The following is a 24,731-nucleotide window of genomic DNA, read 5'->3' as shown; positions in this document are numbered from 1 at the left end:
AGCCGAAGAGCCAGCGCTGTCCGAAGACGTCTCCGTGGTCATGTGGCTGGCATGACTAAATGCCGAAGATGCACGGAACGCTGTTACCATCCCATCCAAGATGGTTCCTATTTTTCTACTTGCATTTTTACATGCTTTTGAACTGCTAGGTTGGCAGAAGCTGGGACAAGCAATCGGAGCTCACTCTGTTACGCGGCACTAGGGATTCAAACCACCGAACTGCCTACCTTTCTGATCGACAAACTCAGCGTCTTAGCCACTGAGCCACTGCGTATTATACTGGTGTGTAAAATTTGATGTGATGCCTCTTGTCACAGTTGTGCATGTTGTTAATGACCAGCTGCTCAGTTTGGTTTTGGTAATAACAAAGAGTGTTTATCTATGAAGAAGGCCTGGAGGCCATAATAGAACTTGCTTAAGTTCTATTATAGTTAAAATGCAGGAAAAGATTGAACAGAATATCCCAAAAGTGCTTTTCCAAAAAGCAAATGGACTTTCTTAGGTTCTTTTTCCCTTGAAAACATTTAGCTTCTTGGATGAGGAGCGAAATATTTCCTAGGGGAAAAGTCAAGAAAGTTTAGTTGCCTTTTGGAAAAGCACCTTTGGGACAACCCTGACCTGGATGATGGAGAATCTCCACAAACACTGATCATCCCATCATGACAGCAATGGAATCAGTTATGGCAGGCAACTTATTTTTGCAACGATTGTGGTCATATTCACATCAAATAATTTCAGAGAATTTTGGCTTATCAACAAGCATGCAACCCATCACTCCAACTTTTAGCATCTTATACATTATAGATGTCAGACCTGGAAGCCATCTTTTACTTTTGGATTTCAGTCCTGCCACATTTTCTACTGTGGGAAAATGGGAGGGGGGATTGTACAGATTATGGGTGATATGTAGCCATAATAACATTCTCTCTCAGAGAGTCAAGGTCGCCTTCTCCCTGCACCTGGAAGGATGGGAGGAATCTTCCTTCATGGCAATGATTGATTGGACCATGGGATGGACTTGTGGGTGTTGGGGCAGGGTCTTGAACTTTCAACTGGGTGGGAAAACCTGGAAGCTTTCAGATTCGGGTTTTCCCAGATGTGCCAACATGATATCTAATAAAATGGAACTTGGAGGAAACTCAAGGCTCGGAGTCTTCTTTTGTTGAGGGTGTTACTTGGACCCTGACATTAGAATTCTGTTTTATAATGCCATGTTCAGCATGGCCCATATCAGGGGTGTCAAAAGCAAGTCCCAACCCCTGAGTCCAGCCCGGGGGGTTCTTGAATCTGGCCGTGGGCCCAGCCTGCAAATAGCAAAGCATCGCCTCGCGGTGCCTCTGGCAGCCAAAACAGGGAACCCCCCGTGCCCCATTTTCGGCGTGGGTGGCCTCCTACCGTACTCTGCTGGCCAAAATGGGCACAGGGGGCCGTCACATCTCTCCCCCTCTTCCCTCCCCAGCCAGTCCGCAGAGAACGGCCCGCAAAGAAATCCAGTTTGACACCTTTGGATGCCCTGGTCTGTATAATTTTACTCTTGACGTAGCATCAACATATTCATCTACAAGAGTCATTTGACTGTCCAAGTACAACTCTGGAAATGTGGACTGCAGGGGAGTGGGGGAGAGACTTGTTTTGAACTGTGATTGTTTGAGAGTGAAATAAAAAGATGTCAAACTTGCCCGGGGCAGTTTTACCTGACACTCCCTTCTTGTCCAGGATCTGTGTGACCTCTTCACTCAGTGGTGTCATGTTGCAAATCAGCCCTGGCAATTTTGCAAAAGATTGGATTGTAGGGTTGGATGCGTTGACAGAAATAATAGATGCAAAAAGAAAGGAAAATGTTTTTTTTCCCCCAGTTCCTACTAGATAAGCACTTATGCCTGGTAAAGGAACAGAGAAGAGACACAGGATCTAGTTGCTTTGCTTCAGCAAACTCAAATATTAATTACTTGAGTACAATACTTGGATGTTTTCTGCTAGGAAGTTTTGGTTTACTTAATGAGAGAAAACTTGTAAGAGGAGTTCTAAAGTTTTTGCAACCACGCCACCCTTTGATCTAATCTTAATATACATCTCTTATAAATCCACACGCCAAAATGAACACAAATGAAAAATGAAAACAAAGCAATAAAACTTTATTTTTAAATAAAGATATGTACAACTACCGGTGGTTCTCGACTTACAGCCACAATTGAGCCCAACATTTATGTTACTAAGTGAGAAATGTGTTAAATGTGTGTTGCTCCATTTTAAGACTTTTCTTGTCACATACGCTAAGTGAATCACTGCAGCTAATTAGTAACCCAGTTGTTAAGTGAATCTGACTTCCCCATTGACTTGTCAGAAGGTTGCAAAATATGATCGTATGACCCCGGAACATTGCAATAAATGTGAGTCAGTTGTCAAGTATCCAATGCAAATCCCTTGACCACAGGGATGCTGCAACACCTTAAGTGAAAAATGGTGATAAGTTATAATGAAGCTGTAACTTTGATTGATCACCAAATGAACTGTTGTAAGAACCTGTAAAAAGTTCTTCCTAACTCCCCTGGACACTCTCTGTACCTGTGATGCCACAGGTGGCACATGGAGCCTTCTTTGTGGGCACATGAGCTGTCGGCCAGCTCAGCTCCACCACGCATATGCACGCGCCTCCCACTGGCCAACTGATTTTCTGGTCTCTGCCGCACATGTGGGAGACGTACGCACAATGCGTGGGGTGTGTGTGTCCCATCCCTGCCAGGATTCTCAACATAGCCTGTTGTGGATGCCAAGTAAATGCAGGGTTCGTGCAGAGGCTCTGGGAGGGCAAAAAACGGGCCTCCTGGAAGTCTGGAAATGGGCCTGTTTCCTGCCTCTGGAGCCCAGGGGAGGCCATTTCCGCCCTTCCGGAGGCTCGAGGAAAGCCTCCAAAGCTTTGGGAGGGCAAAAACGCCCCCCCCCCCATGGTGCAGGAAGCCAAGCAGGCCACGCCCCAGTGGTGGGTTCCAAATCTCGGTGCAATGGGGCCCGGCAGCCACCACATGAATGCGAGCAGCGGCACATGCATCCTTACCCCCTGCGACACTCCAGCTGCTCGGCAGAGAGTCGTACAGACGCCGTACGCTGCGCACGCATGCACAAATGGCCCGTTTCTTTGAAATACAGGTAAGGAACCAGGGCGGGAGGGTGGGCCCTCCAGAGCACCGTACAGAGAATGATACCCAGTGCTCCAGACAGGCACCGGTACGCCCGTACCAGGGCGTACCACCTGCAACCCACCACTGCCATGCCCAGACCCCTCCAGCAACCAGACAGAGAACCGGTTGCTAAAATTTTTGAATCCCACCCATGGTCGTGTGCATTCACAGGGGGGGCAGGGGGAGCATAGGGAAGGCGTGCACACCTGGGCAGGGGGAACGCAGGGGTTGTGCACACATGCAAAGGGCGAAGGGTGCATTGTATTATGTGTGTGGCCACGTGCAAGCTGTCGGCACGCGAGAACAAAAAGTTTAGCCATCCCTGCTCTATACTTTCTCAAGGCCCCTCACAGTTTGAGAAACCTTCCACTAGAGACTGTGGCCATATGATGTCGTGATTCCTGAGAGGCCATCATTCTTGGCTTGCTGCCCTGGGATAGCCACAAGAAGTTGAAGCCCTTTTCAGGCAAATAACAGAACATTAATTACAGTTAAAAGCTTATTTTTCTGCACCTGAGGAGATCTGGCACCGAATATCAAGGCATAGTCCTAGATACTTACAAATTCTATTGGCCCTGGTTCCTTTAGCAGCTGTCCAACTGCTCCATTAAATAAATCCTCACAGGATGTTATGGAAAAGTTTGTCAAAAGCCTTTCTTGCCGTACCTGTTTCTCTTTGAACACTATTTCAAGACAGGTGATGTAAATGTCTGCAGATCTTATTTATTGCCTCTGTCTTCCCAGGGGCTCAGATAATAATCTTCTAATTGCAACAGTGTTGGGCTTTCTTAAACGTAATACAAGAAAGTCTTGGAGCGGAAATAAAATACATCTCAGACTTTAATAAATCCGGTTATATGTTTTAGCTATGTAACGGCATAATAAGTCATCAGTCTTCCTATCATTGAAAGGGAAACATCTTTTAAATAAAGCAGCACAATGAATGATGGTCCTGGAATCCTTTAAATAACCTTAACACCGCTAAAGCGTAAGCTGAGCTGAGCAGACTTAGATGTCAGCCTGATCCAGTGGTGAATTTCAGGCGGTATGGCCCGGTATGGGCGTACCGGTGCCTTCCGGGAGCACTGGGTACCGTTCCGGTACCGTGCTTGGAAGGCCCTCCCCAGCCGCCGCCCCCACCCACCATACCTGTATTTGAACTCTTTGGCGCTTCCGCACACGAAGCGTATGGCGCCTGCGTGACACTCCGCCAAGCAGCTGGAGGTGTCGCGAAGGTAAGGATGCATGCACGCATGTGCATGTGGGAGACGCTAGGCGCCGTTGCACCGTACCGGTTGCACCGGGATCCGGAACCCACCACTGACTTGATCCCAGATCCCTTTAGTAGGAGAACAAACTGCCAACACAATGCCATTGTTGGGGGTGCCCCAAGGGTCACATGAGCTTTGATCTGCTCAGTGGCCTCAAGACAGAAGTCAACAGGTTGGTAGCTGAGGAAGTCAGAAAATTTGTGCCTGTCGCAGCAGCAACTGCATTAAATTCGAGCGGATTTCAGGAAGGGACTGCAAGAATGTTAATGATTAGGAAGATTGTTGTCTTTCAGCCACACACTCTAAAATGGGGAAAATAAAATCAGCCTGTTGTCGACTTGGACTATATGTTTCTTAGGGGACGTGGCAGCTCAGTGGCTAAAATGCTAAGCTTGTCGAATAGAAAGGTCGGCAGTTCGGCGGTTCGAATCCCTAGCGCCACGTAACAGAGTGAGCTCCCATCACTTGTCCTAGCTTCTGCCAACCTAGCAGTTCGAGACCACGTTAAAATGCAAGTAGAAAAATAGGGACCACCTTTAGTGGGAAGGGAACAGTGTTCCGTGTTAGTTATGCTGGCCACATGACCACGAAGACGTCTTCAGACAGCGTTGGCTCTTCGGCTTAGAAACAGAGATGAGCACACACACACCCTAGAGTCGGGAGCGACTAGCACATATGTGCGAGGGGAACCTTGACTTTTAAGGTCTCAAAAATTGTGAGATCGCTAAATCTTTTTAAAGTTTTTAGGAGTCTTGAAAATTTAGTATATTCATGCAAGGCTTGCTGCAATAATTGCAAATCTTGAGTTTAGTAAAAAAAAATCCATGACATTGGAGTGGATTTTGGGAAGGAGCTGCGAGAATGTTGCTGTCCTACCTTAGGAAGATTGTCTTTCAGCCACACACTCTAAAATGGGGAAAATAATAATCAGCCTGTTTTGGACTTGGACTATATGTTTCATTTGTATTCTGGAGCCCAGCAGCTTCTGCACTGGAAAGTAATATCAAGAGGGGATCCCCAAGGTGGGGTTTTTTTCAGGAAGCAACTGGACTTACTTGTTTTTTCTTTGAAGAGGTTTCACTTCTCATCCAAGAAGCTTCTTCAGCTCTGACAGGATGGTGGGGAATGGAAGGATTTATCTTCCTTGCAGACAGCTGGCCTTTTGCCTCCTTTTAGAGGGCTGTGGAAGCACTGGGAGGATTATCTATGTCCTCACCTGAGCGGTGTTCCTGGTTCCTCTAGTCTGCAATTTTTCCTTTGGAATTCCATTCCTACTTCCACATCATTCCAAGGGTGTTCATCCCAAATTGGGTAGCTAAAAATTTGTAGAGATCAAGAAGGGATGTTTTCCCATGAACCAGAGTGGCGCAGTGGTTAGAGTGCGGTACTGCAGGCTACTTCTGCTTACTGCTAGCTGCAGTTCAAATCTCACCAGCTCAAGGTTGACTCAGCCTTCCATCCTTCCGAGGTGGGTAAAATGAGGACCCAGATTGTTGGGGGCAATAGGCTGACTCTGTAAACTGCTTAGAGAAGGCTGCAAAAAGCATTGTGAAGCGGTATATAAATCTAAGTGCTATTGCTGTTTTTCAAGAAAAAGGCAATAGGGGGTACTTCATTCTTCTGTCCATCCTGTAATTCCCTTTTGCAAACCACATTACCCTTAGTCGGGGTGCTAAACACCCTGAAAGCTTGTACCTGGTCCCCAGCTGATGTAAAAACTACTGGTGCTGATCAGGGAAGAGAGATTCAGTAGTTCTGCGGAAGCCAGCTATTTCTCTTTGCTGCAACATAATAGAGAGCAGTGTGCAAGATTTCTATGCACAAGGTGACTGCACAGAATTAAGTTACTGTGTCTTTCAAGTGCTATTAAGAAGGCTTTTGAGGGGAAAGGGTATCAAACACATTGAGTCCCTGGGAAAAATGTGAATTTGATAAGCAAAAGATTAAGTCTCAGCTTGCATGATTATGCATGCTTAGGCTAACATCAGTTCCTTAATTCTTTAATTATAATTTTATTATTATTTTTAAGTGCATGTAATAACAATTAAGAACAAAGGTTATAGATTTAAATTTTACAAGAAAAGCTATAGGGTTAGCTAAATCATACAAATAAAAAAAAGTCAAAATGGGAATGCAAGATAAAAAAATCTTATACTATAATTGCAATATGATTGAATATATGTTTGAATAATAATTGCATTGTTTTCTACCATACCAAAATAAAAACATATGTTGACAAATCACAGATCTATGTTTAAACAATTTGCATATAATCTGTATAGAATCATATTATTTGATCTTTCTGCTGATTCAGAACCAAATCAAAAGCCAAGAGTTAGTTTAACTCCAAAATCCAGGAGGAACACGTTCTTCCAGGAATTTTGCAAGAAGTTATTCATGAAGATCAATGTGTGTTTTTACCTAAAAGATAGTTAAAGAACAATGTTACAACTCTGTTGATATTTCAGAATATTTGAAACAACATACGTGGGTTGATTTTTTGGAGATGCGTAGAAGGTTTTTGACAGTTTGAACTGGACTTTCCTGTTTAAAGATTTGAAGACATGAATTTTAAAGAGAATTTTAAAATGGGTAAAATCGACTTATACTTTACAGAAAGCATAAATAATTGTTAGTGGCGATCTAACAGAACGATGTGAAAAATAAAAAAGGGAACAAGGCAAGGCTGCCCATTGTCCCTTCTGCTGATTAATTTGCTTTTTAAAACACTGAATAGAGACATAAAATGGGATGAAAAGATTTAAAAACAGATATATAAATTGAGAGCTTTTGCAGGTACAGATACGTTATACTAGTATTTTTAATAGAATTGTGCTGAAATGTAGGCAAAGTAGAAATGACTTCTCATAAAACTGTCCTCTTTATTTCTCTTTATCTTTTTTTTTCATTCATTCTCTAGCCAAACCAGAGATTGTCACGTCAGAAAGACTGAGCAATGGCATGCTACTCTGTGTGGCAAGTGGATATCCTGCTCCTACTATTAGCTGGTATGTTTGCCCAGCTACTGAGCAAAGGTGAGAGATTCTAAAAATTTGTTTTGATTTTGGATTAAATGTAAAGGATGAGAAGTCAATACAATCAGCTCTAACGTTCCAGTTTTTTTTTATGGCCTGAAACCTCGTGAGAAAGTACATTTCTTGGGTTTCCATTGGAAGTGAGATGAGAAGGGGGCATCTTAATCCACCTCATGCCACGTGCTCAGTAAATTCTGTTTTCATAGAAATAATTTCCACCCCTCATGGGATGAAAGAAGCAGGTTCGGCAGATAGGAGAAGAGGCTGAATTTCTGCTTGTCCTGACCTAGCCTTCCTGAGACAGTAAAAATCACACGCTTAGTCCCCAAAACCCTCTTTTAATTTAAATGGCTGTGAATTATGTTCATTCACAGCCCGTAATGATTCACAACCAGTCTGTGAAGAGTCCGACAGAAGTCTGCCACAGTCTTTCAGGGTAAGGCTGATAAGCACCCACCTTTATTTCCCTTGAAACCCTGCCAGAGACCTAATTGCCAATTAGTTTTGCAAAGCCAAATGGGGCCCAGAGTCAAACGGAGCTTCAGAATTTAAACCGACAAAATTGTTTCCTGCAAAGGTCTGAGTCACTCCTTTTGTCTTAACTGTTCTTGCCTTCTGGCAGCTCTGCACATGCATACACTGGGAACAGGCTCCTTCTGTTCTTCTGCCTCACTGATGTCAGACTCCGGAGGCAGCACATAGCTCCCAGATGGCCCTTCCCCCTGTCTGTCTCCGATGCAGAGCCTTCTTCCAAGACTTCCTCAAACTCCAGGACTGGCCCATGTTCCTCCCCAATCTCCTCACTGTCTGACTGCTGGCAGCTCTGCAGGCCGCCCGTCAACCACAACACTGCTTGCTAATCTTGCTTGATAACTTTACACCTATTTGGAAAGAAGAAGCTTATAGGTGCAAACCGTACACAGGAAGGACCTATTAAATGAGCATTGCATTCATGGGAATTGGAGACACATCAATAAAAACAATTTATTCAGGAGTAGAAAGTGTGGTTCCGTTTGAGGTTCATTAGATGTATGGACAGGCAGTCTTCGACTTAGAGACCACTTGTTTAACGACAGTTCAGAGTTACGACAGCAGTCAGAAAAGTGATTTACGACCCATCCTCTAAACTAGAACCTGTGGGGGGGGGGGGGTTGTCACATGATTGTAATTTGAGGTCTTGGCAACTGGTTCTCATTTGCAGCATCTAATCTACCACTCTCACCTACATGCCCTAAGCCTAAGCAATTTCTGACAAGGATTGGGCTTTTTCTTTATATTTTGAAAATTAATTAAAAGAAATTAGGTTAGGTTCACAAGAAATAAATGAAAAATTAGCAGATTTGTTGACTTTTGAGGTATACCGAGTTGGATCCAGATCTAATTATAATTAGTGCAAACTCAGTGAAATTAATCAGATTTAAGATTGCCATGATTATCATAAGACTATTTCAGTGGATCTGAATTAAAAGCAACCAAATCTCCAGTGGCTGCATTAGGATAAGCATTAAAATTAGAATTGCCAAGAATTTCCAAGCAAGAATATTGATGTCTACTAACCATGTCACTTTCCTTCTCTTGTCAGCAAGAATGGCTGGGTAACTGGACATTCGTTTAGGAGAAAAGGCTTGATATAAATGTCAAATTATAAGCCACGGGATTGGTGGTGGGATTTACATTTTTTTACTACCGGTTCTGTAGGCGTGGCTTGGTAGGAGTGGCAGGGGAAGGATACTGCAAAGTCCCCATTCCCTCCCCACTTCTGGGGAAGGATATTGCAAAATCTCCATTCCCCACGGGACTCTGGGCCAGCCAGAGGTCGTTTTTGCTGGTTCTCCAAACTACTCAAAATTTCTGCTACAATTTGCCAGTACTGGCTGAATACCATCTCTGCCTGGGATGCTCATGCAATAGTATTTCTTTTGTTGTTTTACATCCAGATTATTTGTTTTTCGCTCCACCCAGGTGTCCAGATTCACCAAATGTTTCTCCAGAGAATGTAAAAACCAAATACAAAGATTCAACATTTTCTTCCTTTGGAAAGATAATTGTGGAAAGCACTATTGATACCAGCATGTTCAAGAGCAATAGCACAATCACCTGTGAGGCTTCCAATACCATTGATAGACGTTCAGCTTTCTTTAACTTTGCTATTAAAGGTAATTTTGTGAGTTATTTCAGAAACAGAATGCAGCATTTATTCTGCAAGCTTTTGGAAACAAGGAATCGCACTCTGAACTTAAATCACCAAGTTACTTCAAGATGCTGATAACCAAAGGCATATATTTCCATCACAACTTTTTCCATAACACTTTTTTTTTTTTTGCTTTTTATATTAAGTACTGGTGCTGATAATCCAGTGTTGCCTGGGTATTTATTCATAGGGGGAAAATGTCCGGACCAAATGTAATTTCTAATGTTGGATTTTACCCCTTACCAGAGGGAGCCCCCTTGTGGAGTACTGTGAAGCCATTATCATGGCAACTCCACTGCTCTGTACAGTAGAAACCATTTTACGGCAGTACGGTAGAAGCCTCCAGTCCCCTAATCCTCTTTGTTGCTCTTCTCTGCACTCTTTCTAGAGTCTCCGCATCTTTTTTACATTGTGGCGACCAAAACCGAATGCCGCATTCCAAGTGTGGCCTTACCAAGTCATGATAAAGTGGCATTAACACTTCATGTGATCTTGATTCTATCCCTCTGTTTATGCAGCCTAGAACTGTGTTGGCTTTTTTGCCAGCTGCTGAACACTGCTGGCTCATATTTAAATGGTTTTCTTTAAGCTGTGTGGATTTCAACTCCCAGAATTCCTCAGCCAGCATTACAGGAGCTGAAGTCCAGTTGTCAAAACCGAGAAACACTGGTCTAAGAAAAGTCCATTCAGCAATGAGTAAATTCTGAATGGATTCTGCTGCTTCCGGGGAGCTGGGCCAGTGTAGAAGCATTGCTACTATGGCCTTCACGCCACTGCCTGGCACTCTTTCTTCCTTAATAAACCAGGTGATCTTAGGCATGGTATTGGATTACCTTAAGGCTCTTACCCTAGAGATTTTACATGTTTATGTGAGGTTCTCCAAGCAGGAGTAACTCCAGATGACATATCCATTGTGCCAACCGGAGATCTGTCCTAACTAGTATCTGGTCTCACAGATGCATCCAGGCACAATATTTTGTTTGAGTGGAACTTGTGACCTGAAAATGGAGGAGCTCCATTCCAGTCACGAAGACTCACTTCTGATCAGTTTTCTGATCTTCTGGAAAGATGGAGTAGTGGTTGAAATGGATTGACGCAGGACCTGAGTGCTTTCTTAACTACATTTGAGGATTTGAATATGAATTTTAGTGTAGGCTTTAATTAATATGGCTAATTTTCATATTCTGCTTTTGTTTTTGTTTTTTTAAACAAAGTTTGCCAGCTCTGTTGTAGGGAATTTATAAATAAGTGTATAAAAATGTTAATAAATCAAGTTGCTAATTTTTTATTTTTTTGGTATTTTTACATGTGTCTCTGCCTGTCTCTCTAGAACAAGAAAATAGTGGCAGCCTTTTTACTCCGTTGTTAATCGGCTTTGGTGTAGCAGCAGGACTGATGTGTGTTATAGTCATAATCCTTGTTTATAAATATCTCCAGGTAAGAATTGTGTGTAATTGTGTCTTGTTAGAATGCCAGGATTTTTTTTTCTGCCACTGCTTTATCAGTTTAAATACTTTAAAAAGTTGTGTCTTGTATTCCAGAAACCCAAATATGAGGTACAGTGGAAAGTAGTTGATGAAATCAATGGAAACAACTATATCTACATAGATCCAACACAGCTTCCATATGATGAAAAGTGGGAGTTTCCAAGAAACTGCCTCAGTTTTGGTTAGTTTACAAATATTTAATCTTGCTGGCAATCCAATAATGCTTCTTACATCAATGATGACGTAGTTTAAAGACATTTTCTTCTCCTAGCCTAATTTTTTCTTGCTTTGATTTACCAGTTCATTCCAGAGAAGGGCATCCATACTGTTGTATCTCATGGTATTTAAAGGCAGAATCAAGGGGGTAGGATCAAGGGCACCAACACAATGCCAGCTCCAGTCTTTCTGTAGATGTACCTTGAGTCTTGTATGCACATATGAAATCAGCAGAGGTATCTGAGCAAAGCTGTCATTTTGATGGGGAGCACTGGAGTCTGTGGGTATTCCTGCCCCTATCACAGTTGCTTGTAAGAGATAATTCTAGTACAATAAGGCCGTGATGGCGAACCTATGGCATGCGTCCCACAGGTGGCACACGGAGCCATTTGTTAGGGCACATGAGCCATTGCCCTCTCAGTTCCAGCACATATGCGTGTACTGGCCAGCTGACTTCGGCCTTCTTTTGAGGCTGTTTTTCACCCCCCGGAGCCTCCGGTGCGCAAAAAACCAGCCCTATGGGCAATCCGGAAATTTGGGAACAGACTTCCAGTTTGCTCGTAGGGTCATTTTTCACCCTCTGGAGCCTTCAGGAGACTTCCCTAAAGGCTCTGGAGGGTGAAAAATAGCACTATGGCCAAACCAGAAGTGACTTCTGATTTGGCCGTAGTGCCATTTTTTGCCTTCCAGAGGCTTCCCTGAAGGCTCCGGAGGGTGAAAAATGGCCCTACTTCCTGTTTGGCCTTAGTGCCATTTTTTCCCTCTGGAGGCTTCAGGAGCCTTCAAGAGGCTTTCCGGAAGGCGAAAAACGGCCTTATGGCCAAACCAGAAGTCACTTCCAGTTTGCTCATAGGGCCGTTTTTCGCCCTACGAAAACAGGACATCCATTCCCGAACTTCCAGTTTGCCTAGGGCCTTTTTTTGCCCTCCGGAGGCTTCAGGGAAGTTCCTGAAGCCTCTAGGGGGGCAGGGGGGCTGTTTTCACCCTCCCCAGGCTCCTAGAAAGCCTCTGGAGCATGGGGTGGGTGAAAAAAGAGGGCCAAAAGCAGGGGGGTTGCTGGTCGCGCACACATGCACGCAGAGGGGGGAAGCGCTTGTATGTGTGGCACACCTGCACATGACCCCCCTGCGTTCCCCCCGCTTTTGGCCCGCGAGCCAAAAAAGTTTCACAGTCACTGCAATAAGAAGTCATATTTTTTTCAGAGCCATGGGGCTCTTGTATGGAGGCCTCTCGATGTAGCTCTGCAAAAGAGGCACAGCTTTTTAATGAATCAGAGACAGCTTGTTTATCCTAGATTCAAGCAGATGAAACATTCGGGGAAAAATAAAGGATTTAGAGGAAGATTGCTCTAAATTTGCTGCGCTTCTTCCCGCACCCTTATGGAAAAAGTTAAATGTGGCCCTATAAATATTCTGGACACCGTCCATGTATCCGTGGTTGGCTGGGGAATTCTGGGAGTTGAAGTCCTCAAGTCCTAAAGTTGCCAAGGTTGGGCACCCTTGCTTTAGATAGTAACTAGAATTCTTTATATAATTCTTTATTGGCCAAGACAAGGAATTTGTCTTTGGTGCATAAGCTCTCTCTGTCCATAAAAGGTGTAGGTCAGGGGTGTCCAAACTTGGGAACTTTAAGACTTGTGGACTTCAACTCCCAGAATTCCCCAGCCATGCAGTTGATAAGTTAAGTCAAGGGTGTCCAAACTTGGGAACTTTAAGACTTGTGGACTTCAACTCCCAGAATTCCCCAGCCATGCAGTTGATAAGTTAAGTCAAGGGTGTCCAAACTTGGGAACTTTAAGACTTGTGGACTTCAACTCCCAGAATTCCCCAGCCATGCAGTTGATAAGTTAAGTCAAGGGTGTCCAAACTTGGGAACTTTTAAGACTTGTGGACTTCAACTCCCAGAATTCCCCAGCCAGCATGGCTGGCTGGGGAATTCTGGGAGTTGAAGTCCACAAGTCTTAAAGTTCCCAAGTTTGGACACCCCTGGTGTAGGTGATCAATCATGATCATAGTCATCATAAATACATTCATCATGAATCATAAGATCATTGTGATCATAACTAGCATTATCATAACTAATACAATAAGGCACATGACCGGATAAGTATAGTGAAAACCACACAAATACCTGGTTGATTTCTGGATGCTTACTCTTTGCATAACCCCTTTCAGTTGCCTAATCTGTCATGGTAGGACTGTATATCTTGAGTTGTGTATGACCGCTCTATAGCAACAAAGAGGAGAGGTTTTGTATCTTGTATTTGGAATCTTCCTGCTTCCCGATCATCATAATAGTAGCAATAATATTAATAAATTTTATGCTCATAGAAAAAAGTAGCAGAAGGGGAAGCATTGCTACTCCTCCTGCTTACTCCTTTTCCATTGCTGCTTGCAAGTCAATTGTAACTTCAGCAGTAGAAACAGTAACCCTTAGAAGCCTGGGGTGGAGGATGTCCCCATACATCCGTGATGGCGAACCTAGGGCACGCATGCCGCAAGTGGCACACAAAGCCATCTCTCATGGTACGCGGAGCCATGGTTTGTTGCTCTTCAAGGTTCCGGCCTGCCGGCCAGCTGGTATTCATGTGCACAAAAGTGCCAAAAACCAGAAGAGTAGCTGTCCGGTGCGTATGTGTGCACCAGGAAAATTATCTTCCTATTTCCAGCGCGGGCACTCGCATCGGCCACTTGGTCTTCTGGTTCTGGTGCATGCACGCGCAAAGACCAACAATGGGAAAGCAACAGGCATGTTTGCCAAAAGACGCAGGGAGGGGATCCTGGCAGTCACTTCCAAGGGGAGCAGAGATGTCGGCCAGGACAGGCAGGGAGGCGTGAGGACCCCCAAAAGGCAAGGCGGAGCGCATTAGACAGCTGGTCTTTGTTTGCACATACATGCCAGAAACTGGAAGACCGGGTGACTGGTGCAAATGCGTGCGCCAAAAACCAGAAGTTCATCTGGTTTTCCACGCACGCACGCACACACACTGATTTTGGCACTCGGTGCCGAAAAGGTTTGCCAACACTGCCATAGATCACCACTGGCCACTGTGCTCCTGCTAATGAAGGAATGAGGAGAGAGAATAGGCATGCTGATTCCGAGCTGCCAAAAAACCAATATGGCGGGACCTCATCTTGATGATTTGCTTTGGAATCCAGCGAGCTCTCTGATTGCTTTCAAATCACCCAATTTTATACATGATTAATTTTTATTGACCATCTGTTTGGAGGAAGCTTTGTGCTTACTTTTCACGTGTTTTGGGACACCTTTAGGCAAGATTCTAGGAGCCGGAGCTTTTGGGAAAGTCGTTGAAGCTACTGCCTATGGTCTCTTCAAACCTGACGGGGCAACGAGAGTGGCGGTGAAAATGCTCAAGCGTAAGTTCCTTGGAATTCCTTTGGTTTAGTTTTTAAAATCTCTTCCTTTGGGCTTCCAAAGCTTCATATATCCCAGTGGTTCCCAAACGTTTTCAGTCCACCGCCCCCTTGGTGCTACAAACTGATCCTCAGTGCCCCCCACCCAGTGGTGGAATTCAATTTTTTTTTACTATCGGTTCTGTGGGCGTGGTTTAGTGGGCATGGCTGGGGGGTGTCATGTGACTGGGCCGTTTGCACGATGGAAAGAAGATAGTAACAGTAAAATTCAAAACTAACAATTAACTGCACATTTATTCAAAATCCAATTTAAAAACCTTTTCAATTAATGTTAATTCAACAAAATTGTTGAACATGATCCAGTGATACCAGGTTTTCAAAGTCTGATAGTCATTTATCAAGAACCTTAGTAACTAGAAGTGATAAAAAGCAAAATGATTGAAACATACTGAAGATTTTGTGTTAAACTCAAAACTGCTAATATCTATGTAAATGTTCATAATTTTCTATTTTTTTTTTGTAAAAGTTGCGAGACCTGGGGGGGCTTCTCCCCCCCCGCACGATGTAGCTGTCAAAATGTTCTATAACCTTTTAATCCCTTTTTCCCTGTAAAACTTTTAAAATCAATAAAACTTGGACGACGACAACAACAACAACAACAACAACAACAACAACAACAACAACAACAACAATAATAATAATAATAATAATAATAATAATAATAATAATAATAATAAAATTTATTTCTTAGCCGCACCCTCTCCCGAAGGACTCGGGGCGGCGTACAATAAAACACATAAGAACAGTATGGACAATACACAAACAAACAAAATATACGAATACATGTACATGGAGGAGGTAGGAAGATGGATAAAAACAGTTAAAACACAATTTAAAATCCCCTAATAAAATTCCCAAAGTCACAAAATTAAAAAACCCGTCAGGAGCAGTGTGAACGAACTATGATTGAGCCAGGCCAGCTACTTGAAATAGGTGGGTCTTGAGCTTAATCCGGAAGGCGCGGAGGTCAGAGGTAGTCCTAATATCCGGGGGAAGGTCATTCCACAGGGCTGGGCCCGCAACAGAGAAGGCTCTACTCCTAGACGCCGCCCCCCGACATTGTCTGGTGGACGGCACCTGGAGGAGTCCCTCTCTGTGGGAGCGAATTGGTCGCAGGGATGTATGGGGCAGGATACGATCCCGCAAGTAGCTAGGTCCTGAGCCATGGAGCGCTTTAAAGATCGTTATCAGGACCTTGAAACGCACCACAGGGAGCCAGTGCAGCTCGCGCAGGAGAGGTGTCACATGGGAATACCTTGTACTCCCCATAATTACCCGCGCGGCCGCGTTCTGGACCAACTGTAGTCTACGAGTGCATTTCAAGGGAAGCCCCATGTAGAGAGCGTTACAGTAGTCCAGGCGAGACGTCACCAGCGCATGAGTGACTGTGCGCAGGGCATCCCGGTCCAATAGGGGGTGCAATTGGCGCACCAGGCGAACCTGGTGGAACGCCCCCCTTGCCACGGCCGTCACGTCATCCATGGACAGCCGAGCATCAAGGAGGACGCCCAAATTGCGCGCCCACTCCACCGGGGCAAGTTGCACGCCCCCGATGGCCAGAGATGGAATTAACTGGTTTAACCGGGGGGCCGGAACCCACAGACACTCCGTCTTGGAGGGGTTGAGCTTGAGTCGGTTGTCATCCATCCAGACCCGTACGGCTTCCACACACCGGGACATCACTTCGACGGCCTCGTTGGGGTGGTTCGGGGTGGAGATGTACAGCTGAGTATCATCAGCATACAGGTGGTATCCCACCCCGAAGCCACGGATAATCTCACCCAGCGGCTTCATGTATGTGTTGAACAGGAGCGGCGAGAGGACCGACCCCTGAGGCACCCCACAGGTAAGGGGGCTCAGAGTCGACCTCTGCTCCCCTGTCAACACACGTTGCGTCCGGCCGGAAAGGTAGGAGCCGAACCACCGTAAAACGGTGCCCCCAACCCCTCCAGTCGGCGCAACAGGATACCATGGTCGATGGTATCAAAAGCCGCCGAGAGGTCTAATAGGACCAGGATAGAGGAACAACCCCTATCTCTGGCCCTCCAGAGATCATCCACCAACGCGACCAAGGCCGTCTCCGTGCTGTGCCCAGGGCGGAAGCCGGACTGGCGCGGGTCTAGATAATCATTTTCCTCCAGATGTCGTGGAAACTGATAAGCCACCACACTCTCTACAACCTTCGCCAGAAAGGGAAGGTTGGAGACAGGACGATAATTGGCCAGCTCCGTAGGGTCCAGGGAAGGCTTCTTGAGCAAGGGTCTCACCACCGCCTCTTTCAAGGCGGCTGGAAGGGACCCCTCACCCAGCGAAGCGTTCACTAGGCCCAGGAGCCAGTCGCGTGTAACCTCCCAGGATGCCAGTACAAGCCAGGAGGGACACGGGTCCAGTAAACATGTGGTAGGTCGCAGTCGTCCACGCACTCTGTCCAAATCCTCGATGGCAACCAAGTCAAACTCCTCCCAGATAGGACTCTCAAGACTCGCCACGGACGCCTCTACAGGACCACTGGAAGGGACCCAATCCTTCCGGATTTGAGCGATTTTATCCTTCAGATAATTCCCAAATTCCTCTGCCCTGCCCTGTAAAGGGGCCTCCCGCGGCCTCTGAAATAAGAGGGAGCGGGACACCCGAAACAGGGCGGCAGGGCGGTTCTCTGCGGATGCAATGAGAGTGGCACAATATTGACGTTTGGCCACTCTCAATGCCACAAGGTACGTCCTTAAATGGGCTCGTACCTGTGTTCAGTCAAATTCGGAACGGGAGGATCTCCAACAACTCTCTAGGCATCTCTTGCGGCGCTTCATCACCCTTAGCTCCTCGGTAAACCAAGGGGCCAGGGTGGAGCGTTGCCGCCGGAGAGGCCGCAAACGCGCCACCCGGTTCAAGGCCCCGGAAGTCGCATTGTTCCACGCGACCACCAAGTCCTCTACCCGAGGGCGGGTCAGGGCCGCAGAAGGTGGCCCAAGCTCCATCTGGAACCTCTCTGGTTCCATCAGGCGCCTGGGGCGGAACCATCTAGTATTTTCCGGTTCCGCCTCCCCGCAGCGGGGGGTAGCACCAGGGAAGTCAAGTCGGAGGAGTGAGTGGTCTGACCATGACAGGGGAGTGATGGTAAATTCCCCTCCTCCCAGATCACTCAACCACTGGCCAGAGACAAAAACAAGGTCCAGGGTGTGACCTCCCTCGTGTGTCGGGCCCTGAATCAATTGAGTCAGGTCCATGGCTGTCATGGAGGCCATGAACTCCCGAACCCCCTCGGATGCTTCTCCCACCGATGGCAGGTTAAAGTCCCCCATCACTAAAAGTTTGGGGGTCTCAACCGCCACCGATGCGATCAGCTCGAGGAGTTCGGGCAGGGCCGCTGATGTATAGCGAGGAGCCAGGTATACTATCAGCAGGCCCAACTGTCTCCTAGGGCCCCATTTCACAACAAGGGATTCACATCCGGATGTCTGTGGCACAGTGGACTCCCTCGGCTCTAGGTCCTCCCGGATAATCACTGCTACCCCACCGCCCCTTCCCTGGGCCCGAGGCTGGTGAAATGCTCGATAACCTGGCGGGCACATTTCCACGAGGGGTAAACCTCCCTCGTGGCCCAACCAGGTCTCCGTTATTCCTGCGAGGTCCGGCTCCCCCTCCGAGATTAGGTCGTAAATGAGGGGGGCCTTGTTAACAACGGACCTCGCATTGCATAGCACCAGCCTCAGGCCCTGGGTCTGGAGCTCCTGACCACCTAGCATGTGGGGGTTGGTACAAGCGACCGGGTGTAACCAGCACCCACAGTCTCCCAACCGACTGCGAGTTTTCAATCTGTCCTCGTATCTGCCCCCCCCTACGACCGTTGGAATCAAAAGGCCCTGCACAGGAACGACATCCTCCCCCTCCTCCTCCCTACCGCTCCCTCTGCTCGTGACCACACCTAGTGACCTGGCTCTGTCCTCGCTCCTGACCTGACCCACCCACCCCCCAACCCCGGAACCCCTATGCAATTTTTAAAAACAATTAATTAAAAAACCCCTAACTCTCCGTTTCCTCCACCTCTCGAGATTAATAAATCCGTCATCAAGGCGGGTCCTCGAAAGGGCGGAGGGCCACACCTGCGAGAGGGGGGACTCCCGCAGTAGGATGAGGTCTGCTCTTGAGTACATATAATGGTGAAAAGAAAATTCGCCAGGGCCTAGGAACTGTGCTGTGGATGTTCCAGCCAACGTACCATGCTCCAGTCTAGTTTGAAGAAGTTAAAAAAGCCATGCTCCAGTGAATAAAAAGAATTGTCCAGTCCTAAATGAGGGGGGTGATGGTAGTAGGCTGGTCAGATGACAGACAATAAGTGGGGATAGTATGGTTAATGATGGTCAATGGTGGGGGTTGGTAGAAAGTCAATGATGGTCAATGATGGATGGCGAGGGGTAGTCGAGCTGTTGTTGATAATGGGTAGGGGAAGATGGTCAGTCAGGCAATGGGGTCACAGAGGATGGGGGGTAATCCTCCAGGGCGCACACAGATGAAAACAGATGGAAACAGGGGCAAGTTGAAATGAATAGTCAGCAGTCAGCAGGGGGGGTAGATGGTAACAGACCAGGAGGCAGCTGGCAGAGGTGAATAACTCCTCTGCCCAGCCTGATGTTGGAGCCTCCTGCCCGTCTTCAGCAAGCCCCCCCCCCTGTCTCTGAGTAGCCTCCTGAATCATAGCCCTCCTCCTACCAGGCCATCGGTATTTAGTTCTTACCATGGCCTGCATCTTGGTCCTTAGCACCCAAAACCACCATTTCAAATCCCAGCGCCATTCCTACCAGCCTCCAGCCTTCCTTTCAGTTTCTGCGCCTCCCACGGTTCACGCAGTTAACAGCAGGCCGGGGGATTCGGCGTTCGGCGTTCCCAGCCGTCACCGCCGGCGCTCGGGTCCTCGTCGCTCCCAAGTCGGCCTCTCCGCCCACCGCCGGCTTTGGCCCCGGTCCCAAGTCGGTTGCAGATTAAAAACCTCTAATTCCGGCACTGCCAGCACCAGCGCGTTCCCACAGACATCAGCAGCCATTTCCAGCCGTTCCGAGCCTTGCGCAGCCCTTACACCACTCCTCTGCTCTCTTCTGCTCTCCTCCGATTTCAGACGGCGCTCTCTGCCGATTTCAATGGCGTCTCGGACGGCGTCTCCCCTCAGCTGTTTACCGGCTCACTTCCCAGGCTTTTTTGTCGTCAAGCTACCCTGGGAGACCCCCACTTGGGTCGTAAAAAGATCCAGGGTAGCTGATTGCTGGACACCCGGTCCCCCATGATGGAAAAGGGGGCCGGCAGCACCCCCTGTTCCCTTAAAGAGCTGCGGATCTAGGGAGCTCTGTAGCAGACCGCCATTTCCTCCAGGAAGCTTTGAAAGCCCTGAAGGTTAAAAAAAAAACCATAGTCAGATATCAACATTAGAGATTTGTCTATGGAGATTCTTAATCATCCAGGTCATGGTTGTTCCAAAAGTGCTTTTTCAAGGAGCAACTGGACTTTTTTTGCTTTTCTTGCCTTGAAAACCTTTAGCTTCTTATCCAAGAAGCTTCTTCTTGGATAAGAAGTTTCTTATCCAAAGTTTCCTGCATGATGAGAAGTGAAACTCCTTCAAGGAAAAATAAAGACAGTCCAGTTGCCTCTTGAAAAAGCATCTTTGGAACAACATCAGAGATAGACGTCTGGTTGCTAGCAGTAAAGTAGAATGGGGGTCAAACATGCGGGCTTGATCCGGACCACGATAGGCCACAGAGTTAGCCTGTGGGGCTGTCCCAGAGATGGCGAGGGACCAGCCCCTGCCGCCCCAGGCCTGACCATGCCTGTTCTGACCCAGGCTTCCTTAGAAAGCAAGAAGCAAAGTCTTGGTCCCTGTAAAACCTTTTTTATTTACACGACTGTGAATTCCTTTCATTCACACTCAGCAAGGCTTTAGCAAACAGAGGAATGTTTATCCACACGCACCTTATCTCGTTTGGAGAACTGCCAAATAACTAGTTTCCAAACACAGGACAAGGCAAACTTGGCACAGAGTTTCTTAAAGTCACAAACAGAACTTTCCACTCTTGAAATGAACGAATGAATGAATGGTTTCCTGCAAAAGCCCACTCCCCATTCGCTCCTCTTTTGTTTCTTATTCATCTCCAAGGTGTGGCTTTAGTCCCAAGTTGACCCTGCTTTGTTAGTTGTGCTTGTCTTATGGCAGCTCGGTGCATGCGCATACTGGGAACGGGCTCCAGCTGTTCTTCTGCCTCACTGCTGGCTGACTAACTCCCTCTCTGCCTCCAATGCAGAGCCCTCGTCTGAGCTTTCCTCAGCCCCAGGACTGGCCTATGTTCTTCCCCAACTTCCTCACTGTCCGACTCTGCTGCCAGCTCTGCTGGCCGTCGGCGGGCCACAACAATGCCCATGCAGCCTGCCCATGAGGGCCAGGCCCCAGCTATGCCAGCCCCCCAAGGGCAAACAGAATCCCAATGCAGCCCATGACAGGATCGAGTTTGACATCCCTGATCTAGAACCTTCATTTTAGAGGGTGAAGATGAACTTGACAACTGTATGAAGAGAGATACCTGGTTCTAGTTTGAATGGCAAAGAGAAGAACAGAGAAAAATAGGAAGTCAGGAGAGCAGACTTAAAGAAGGCCAGAGATTGCCTAAGGCATTTCCATTACTACTATCACCTTGAGAAGGGGAGAGAAATTCCATGCATAGTTTTGGCCAGAGTAAAAGTCTCATATTTCTGTACTGGGATGTGAATGCGCATGTCTAGAACCCTGCTTTAACATCCCGTTGGAGAATGTGATTAATGACCTCAGCCGGAGGGGAGGGGGCACGGGTAAAGGTCAGACACCATTAAATGTGATTTAGTTTCAGCTACACAGAAGTCCATGCTAAGATGTTAGTCCTAATAAACGAATGGTTTTACTTTGAATTTCGTCCCTGGACTCATAAATTGATTAGGGCAACTCTTGGAACCTTCACAATTGCTTCTCTAAACTTTCTTATCCTAGTCAGGAGGAGTTCAGAAATAAAATTTCCTTGGGAAATAGTTCTTGAACAGAGAATTCCTTTCTTGCCAGGAAAACCTTTAACAGTTCCCAATTAATAGAAGAGGTCTGAAAACAAACATGAAACCTATTACGTTCCCTAAATTGTGGAGTACTATGAAATGTGGAACATGGCGGCTCAGCTTGTCGATCAGAAAGATCAACAGTTTGGTGGTTTGAATCCCTAGCACTGTGTAACAGAGTGAGCTCCCGTTACTTGTCCCAGCTTCTGCCAACCTAGCAGTTCGAAATCATATAAAAATGCAAGTAGAAAAAATAGGAACCTCCTTTGGTGGGAAGGTAACAGCGTTCCATGCGCCTTGGGCGTTGAGTCATGCTGGTCACATGACCACAGAGACGTCTTCGGACAGTGCTGGCTCTTCGGCTTTGAAACGGAGATGAGCACCGCCCCCTAGAGTCAGGAACGACTAGCACATATGTGCGAGGGGAACCTTTGGCTATGAAATGTAGCCATGTCTGGACACAGGTAACCAAACTGAAAGCATGAATGAGGCAGAACTGGGGTGATTTGAATGTAGAGTGTTTAAGCTCCTGTGAAGAAACTTAAGAGAATAAAGAAATTTAATTAAAAACTCTTATCATTCTTTTATTTTTACGAGGAGGAAAGAGATAACCAGAAATTGTTTCATGTTCCATTTCCTGTGAAAGGGAAAACAGTAAAAATTGCCACCATCCCTCAGCACTTACATCAATTGTTCTTGAAATCATCTGAAACTCAGATTCCTTGGGCCTCTGAAGCTTACCTTGAGTATCACGATGGTCTTGATTAATATTCTGTAAAATTACAAAGAGCAGGAGACCTAACTGACTAGGTGGCTCAGTGGCTAAGACACTGAGCTTGTTGTTCAGAAAGGTTGGCAGTTCGGCGGTTCGAATCCCAAGTATAGGTTTCCTGCATGATCGGGGTTGGACTAGATGACCTTCAATGTCCCTTCCAACTCTGTAACTGTTAAACCTTCTTTGGAGAAGAATTTTCACAACCAAGTTGTCCCCTCAGTGAGGTCAACACCCTAGTAACGTTGCCTTATTTTGGAGGACAATTGGAGTGAATTGGGGTTTTGACCCTTAAGAGCTTCAAAACCAAAATATATGGTGAGACGTTTTCAAAACCAGTAAATAACACTTGTTAACATACCAAAGTGAGGTGGCTTTTGAAGTTGTGATGCCTCTCCAGGCACATAAATCAAAGTCAAGTTGGCGGTGTTTTTGAGCCTCTACAAAAGGAGGCGGCAAGATTGTGTTACTGTAACTTTACAATAAAGTTAGTATTAGGACTCGTGACTTTGATTTCTTGTCTGGACTAACTTGAAAGCCGGACATCAATCTTGCAAGTTTCAAAGGACATCTCCCTCCGGGGGGGGGGATTCAGCCGGTTTGGACCGATTCAGGTGAACTGGTAGTTGCGACCTGAGGGTGACGGTGGGCCCGCTCGCCCATCCACCCTGGCGCAATCCCGTCCTATATCGTTGTGCTTTTTGATGCCGCACGCATGCACGGTTGGCGCGTGTGAGCAAATTGCCGTGTTTTGGATCCACGCATGTGCTCAAGGCACGTGCAAACATTTTGAAACCAGTTGTTAAATTATGTGAAGCCCACCTTCATCTCCATCTCCCTCCCCCTTGCCTTTACTTTCCAGAGAAGTAGGGAGGTTTCCCCTTGAGATGTTTGCATGTCCCAATTCTCTTTGCGGGTTGGGATGCCTCTTACCTAACTATCGCCCTTGGCTGCAAATCTTCCTCTTCCTCTCTCTCTCTCTCTCTCTCACGCTCAAGGATATTCCCACAGACCATTGTATCATGGAAGGAACGAATCTGATACAATGCACCAGATGTCCCTACTGGCACCTATGGTCCTTTAAGAGCTTGCAATATGTATTTATTATACTACATAGCCACCCAACTGGCAATTGCAACTCTGCACAGAGAAATAATCAAATCAACAGGATGAAAAGAATAACTCCGAGGCATTAATAATGCATAATGGCAGATAATGGCATTTAAGCAGGGGTGTCCAAACTTGGCAACTTTAAGACTTGTGGACTTCAACTCCCAGAATTCCCCAGCCAGCCATGCTGGCTGGGGAATTCTGGGAGTTGAAGTCCACAAGTCTTAAAGTTGCCAAGTTTGGACACCCCTGCATTTAAGTGTAATAAAAACCTGAACCCATCACCATCATGTCAGTAAAGATCACAGTGATGGGCTCGTCCAGCCTACAGGCTCCATGTCCTTTGAAGACGTAGGAAACAGCTGCAGGGTCAGGGCCAAACAAATCTGCAGGGCTTCGTTGTTCCAAAGGGCAGGAATAACAGCCACTTTAGAGCCAGTCACAAAACACTCGGTGTGGTGGCTGTAGCTGGTTGCTTCCCTCCCCACACACACCTTCATACCAGTAGATACATGAAATACCGCTAGACCAGGGGTGAAATCCAGCAGGTTCTGACAGGTCTGGAGAACCGGTAGCGGAAATTTTGAGTAGTTCAGAGAACCGGCAAATGCCACCTCTGGCTGACCCCAGAGTGGGGTGGGAACGGGGATTTTGCAGTATCCTTCCCCTGCCATGCCCACCAAGCCACACCATGCCCACCAAGCCATGCTCACAGAACCGGTAGTAAAAAAAATTGAATTTCACCACTGGGCTAGACCCTCCATTTTATTTCCTAAGAATGTTCCTGGCCTCTATTGGCTCACATGAATTCATCAAATCTGCAGATGACACCAAGCTGGCAGGAATAGCCAACACTCCAGAAGACAGGCTTAAGATACAGAACGATCTTGACAAACTTGAACATTGGGCACTATCTAATAAAATGAAATTCAATGGTGAAAAGAGTAAGGTTCTACATTTAGGCAACATAAATGAAA

General features: G+C 46.5%; 1 protein-coding gene across 1 annotated transcript in view; it reads left to right on the top strand.

The window, feature by feature from the left end:
* The window catches only part of KIT (KIT proto-oncogene, receptor tyrosine kinase), a 144,504-nt gene that overhangs the window by 91,319 nt on the left and 28,454 nt on the right, over positions 1 to 24,731 (top strand). Inside the window, exons 8-12 of the mRNA XM_081959290.1 lie at positions 7,371 to 7,485; positions 9,448 to 9,641; positions 11,007 to 11,113; positions 11,218 to 11,344; positions 14,652 to 14,756. Of these exons, the coding sequence (XP_081815416.1) occupies positions 7,371 to 7,485; positions 9,448 to 9,641; positions 11,007 to 11,113; positions 11,218 to 11,344; positions 14,652 to 14,756 (648 nt within the window). The remainder of the gene's footprint in view (positions 1 to 7,370; positions 7,486 to 9,447; positions 9,642 to 11,006; positions 11,114 to 11,217; positions 11,345 to 14,651; positions 14,757 to 24,731) is intronic.

Source organism: Natrix helvetica (genome assembly GCF_964273705.1).
Source record: "Natrix helvetica genome assembly, chromosome: 7".
In the NCBI taxonomy this organism is placed as follows: Eukaryota; Metazoa; Chordata; class Lepidosauria; order Squamata; family Natricidae; genus Natrix; species Natrix helvetica.
Note: the sequence above shows the minus strand (reverse complement) of the source record. Positions and strands in the feature narration are given on the sequence as shown.